Source organism: Cynoglossus semilaevis, chromosome 5 (genome assembly GCF_000523025.1).
Source record: "Cynoglossus semilaevis isolate Cse_v1.0 chromosome 5, Cse_v1.0, whole genome shotgun sequence".
NCBI classification, from domain to species: domain Eukaryota; kingdom Metazoa; phylum Chordata; class Actinopteri; order Pleuronectiformes; family Cynoglossidae; genus Cynoglossus; species Cynoglossus semilaevis.
The window spans coordinates 15497243-15501807 of NC_024311.1; the positions used below are offsets into that span (position 1 = coordinate 15497243).

At 41.5% G+C, this 4565-nt stretch overlaps 1 protein-coding gene across 1 annotated transcript in view; it reads left to right on the forward strand.

The window, feature by feature from the left end:
• Nucleotides 1–4565, forward strand: part of shank2b (SH3 and multiple ankyrin repeat domains 2b) — a 129218-nt gene that overhangs the window by 42632 nt on the left and 82021 nt on the right. The window contains exons 5-7 of the mRNA XM_025055876.1: nt 946–1149; nt 1870–1941; nt 3735–3843. Coding sequence (XP_024911644.1) covers nt 946–1149; nt 1870–1941; nt 3735–3843 — 385 coding nt within the window. The remainder of the gene's footprint in view (nt 1–945; nt 1150–1869; nt 1942–3734; nt 3844–4565) is intronic.

Genomic DNA, 4565 nt, shown 5'->3' on the forward strand with positions numbered 1-4565 from the left:
AACAAAATTGAGATTTTCACACTACTAAATGCTTAGTAGAAAAAGTTAAAAAAAAAAAACTCAGACAGTATGAAGTACAAGGTTATTATTCCAGTTCTCCAGAACTTTCCTCACCAAAGACTTTATTCAGATGGACTTTGAGGCGAATTTGTTGGACGTCGTCCCCAGTTTTGATACACAGACTAAGATCCGAGCTCAAGTGGGACTGAGGAGACAGCGACAGTAGCAGCTGATGTCTGTTTGCCGTTTCATTAAAGCAGCAGAAATGAAGAAGGCTTTATCAGCCTAAGTTGCAGCTGCCAGATGCAAGACATCAGCTTCTGAACACCTTCAACCCTTCATCCTTTCCTCTGCCCACTCCATGCCAGGAGAGAGGATTATGGTTAGGCAGAGTTCCCAGACAGCTCATCCCGTCAGCCTTTATCACAGACGCAGCACTGCTGTCGCCGGCACAGCGACACTTTAAGCCATAAAACACTAACTGACAATCACTGAACGCCGGGGCATAGGGCCCATAATTCTTTACCAGACAATCAAGGCATTCTGCCTGCATTGTTGTTGTTTTTTTAAAATTATTATTTATTCATGTATTAGTAAGCACGAATGGGGACAGGTCGGATCATCAGAAGGGGAATGCAAACAATAAACAATAGGCACATCATAAACTCATATATTTGCGATCAAACACTGTTTGTTTCACATGATCAATAATTTTGTGAAATACTTTTTTTCACCAAAGTCTAAAGAAAGAAATCAAGGTAAAGTCCTGTTCCTATTAGATGTGTTTAATATTTGTTAAAAACAAAACGCTCAGTTTTCCAAGATATTTTCCATAACACGTTGATATATTGTATATGTGGCAAAAAACAAACAAATTGAATTTGTCTCAGTTGTCGTTCTCACCTCTCCCTTTTTTTCTTCTCTCTCTCTAAACAACAAACTCAGAAATGCATGCGGTTCAACCCAGACGCCACCGTGTGGGTGGCCAAGCAGCGGATCCTCTGTACTCTCAATCAGAGCCTTAAAGACGTCCTCAACTACGGGCTTTTCCAACCAGCAAACAACGGACGGGATGGCAAGTTCCTGGATGAAGAACGCTTTCTGCGAGAGTATCCTCAGCCAATCAGCAAAGGTGTCCCAACGTTGGAGGTGAAGACTTTTGCACAAGATTAACTTCTTTTTTTCTTTTTCTTTTTTGTCCAATTCAATTTGTGACCAGAGCACGCCCTCATCAGTCAGTATGTCCAAAGACAAAGTTCTCTGCTTTACTGTGAGGAAGAAAAAGAAGAAGAAGAAAATAGAAGAGCCTCCTTTTAAAGGCATCCCCTGTTCCCCCATAATTTCCAGATGTCGTAGCTATATTGTGACTTCCAATAATGTCTCCAGAGAATAATCACCAGACAGTTGATATTTCTGACACATCAACAGGATGTTGAATCTGCTAGAGGCCAGCTGAGGCTATCTGCTATCTCTTTAGTTCGTTTTAAACCTACAGACTACAATCTGTTTTGTCTACCGTTGTTCTGGGCTCCAGCTGGAGACAAGGACACTCTGTGTGTCTGTAAACATGACTGACAGAGAGACACACATACACCCAAGCATGTAGATGTGTCAGTGCCTCCCTTGAAGTCATCATTGGATGAGATGTTCATTGTCTTCATCTTCCAATCGTCTTCTTTTGCCCAGAACCTTGCAGAGGGTTTTTTTTTAAGTAAACACCTTGTGACTGAAGAGTTTTAAGCTAAAGGTCATCCACTCCTCTGTGGACTCAACGGTGTAGGAGGAAAGATTTAATGCAGTCCTCGGTGGAGCTGTTGTTTTTATATCACCTTTTCTAATCCTTGTTTATTCGTCTGTATTACTCAACAGTTCCGCTACAAGAGCAGAGTCTACCGGCAGCCCACTGTGGACGAGAAACAGATCGCAAAACTGCATACGAAGGTGAATGTCTCTGTTGTCTTTTTAACCAAATGAAACACACGTGACGATCAACACACACACACACAGACACACTGCTGTTTAATGGGGTTTGAGACAGCATTTTATTATTACCAGACACTTGTGGCAAAATAAAGGCATAAAAATACAGTCATTCAAACTTGAAGTTACAAGTTTTACAGCAGTAAAATAACACTACTACAGATAGAGATCAATGTCAGTCGACAGGAAAGCTTCTTTTCTTCTGATTGGCTGACTATAAGATGTCAACTTTTCTAATATAACAAAGCTACGTTGTCAGTTCCTATTAATTTAACCTTCAAATGACGTTAGTTATTTTCCTATTTTCATGCCTGTTGAACTTGTTTCATCTGGACTTTTACAGGGATTTGTCTTAGTTATTTTCCTATTTCCATTTCATCTGGACTTTTACAGGGATTTGTTGTTGTCATGTTTTCTTTTGCGACCCTGGTTTGTTATTCTACGACAAAGTCCTACTTGTGTGGATTTTTCATCACCAACAGCCGGTCATTGTGTAGAGGCAGAAACTCAACTGTTGATGCTATCGGTCATCAGCGCTCACACTTCTGCTCCACTTTGGCCTTGAAATTGTTACAGTGTGAGACGGAGTCGCGGGAGAGCCAACGTGAGCAGCTGAGCAGACAAAGACAGTCAAAGAAAAAAAAGATGTCAGCGCAAACCAAGCCTGCTGCAGTCCGACTCCCAGCTGGGGCTCAGGCTGGAGCTGCTGTGATGACTGCTTCATCCTGTAGGTGGTGCCAAAGTGAATATTAAAGACACAAGCAAAGGAGTGGAGCACTCACAGATTGGGTTTTATATCTGTGAATTGGCTGCTTTGGGGATAACATTATTAACCAAAACCTATCCAAAAAAATATATCTCAGCTATGATAAAAAATAGAACGCCGTCTTTTCAAGTCAGTGGTGAATTATTGCCCCAGATAAAGCAAGAATAAGGGAAAGGAAGTGAGTTTTGAGATGCTAAATATTGATATCGGGAGTGGTCACTCTCTTCAAAAACATGCTCTCTGGTAGCTGGAGGACTACGCTCCTTAATATTTAAAAGTCCTGGTCATCTGAAGGACAGTTGGTCTTTGGTGTTTGGAGCAGTCCAGTCCAAGGAGAACCCCTGGTAGACCCAAACTAGAAGGTGGTCTTGGGTAAAACCTCACGAGAGAAGATGGTTTCCTCCAGTTGATTGTGATATGAAGCTAAAAAAATGTTGGGTTTCAATGTCGTGTTCTGCATCGTATTTCACTAGAATAGTTATCAGGGTCAACTCAATATGATTAGGACACCCCTGGGTTTCTGTATACGCCCACATGGCCTGTGCCCCCCACCCTTCATTTACCACCCGACGTATTCTTTTGTTGCCCTTACACCCACCCTCCAACGTCTCTGTCTTTGTCTTCCGCCTCATTCTTCTCTCCTCATTTCCTCTTCTTCAGGGAGCTGCTCTTCTATCTATTTTTATCCTGTGGCCTGGAAAGAAAAGGCACACATGCCAGCGAACAGACAGGACCAGCCTTTTCACTCTGCACTGTCCCCACAATCTGATGTCCCTGCAATACCCCCATTCCACCTTGATTGTTGACCATTCTGTGCCAGAAATACAGTCAAGTGGAAACTGACTGAAACTGCTTTTTCAAGCTCACAGAAGTTTGACTTTTTATCAACTGTGCTCTACTTTTTAATCCCCATTTCTCTCTAACTATAACTCTTACTATATTATTCACTCTGTGATTTTTTAATTTTTTTTTTCCTTTATTGTTGCAGGCCAATCTGAGGAAGTTCATGGACCTCGTCCAGCAGAATCAGGTGGACAAAGTAGCCAAGATGTTAGAGAGGGGCCTGGATCCCAACCACCAAGACACTGACACTGGTGGTAAGGTTTAATAACATTTTAGTCTAAAATTAAACTTAATATTTTATCAGACGTATTGTATTTTTTTTTTTTTTTTACTTTTTAATGTAGTGCACATTTACAGACAAGGCTTCATGGTCAAAAGACAAAGTTAGTCACACTGAATTAAATCTCAGTCCTTATCATTCAAGTGAAACAGTGGATGAATCCGAGGATTTGTCCAGACATGGTGATTATTCCTCCTAATGAAACCATTTGTTCGGCAAAGAGCCCAGGTTCTCTCAGTGAATGGTTAATCTCTACCAGCAGCGAGTGCACTCTTTGACGCTTCACAGTCGTGATTACTGCTGGAGAACTCTGTCGCACAGGTAGATTTATCTACGGTTTTAGAGAAACCAAAGATTTCTCAGTGCAACCTCGTCTAAAACCGTCGCCAGATTGAAAGCATTTTTTTTTTAAATTATTCTCTGTATGTGGTTATGGGACATGAAAATGACAAGCGTTAACTTAGCATTAGGGACTGGAATGATTTTGGTGTATGTGTGACTATGTTGAGACTTTCCCGATCATCCAGATCTCATCTTACTAGAACTTCTGGGTCTTTAACTCAAAGTTGTATAAAGACCCAACGGTAAAGGGTTAAAGCTAATGCCCAGGAGGTTCGATGGTTGCTGTCAAATGTTTCCCTAACACAGGAGCCACCGTGAGCAAAGTCACTTTAAACTCCCAATCCACAGAAGAGC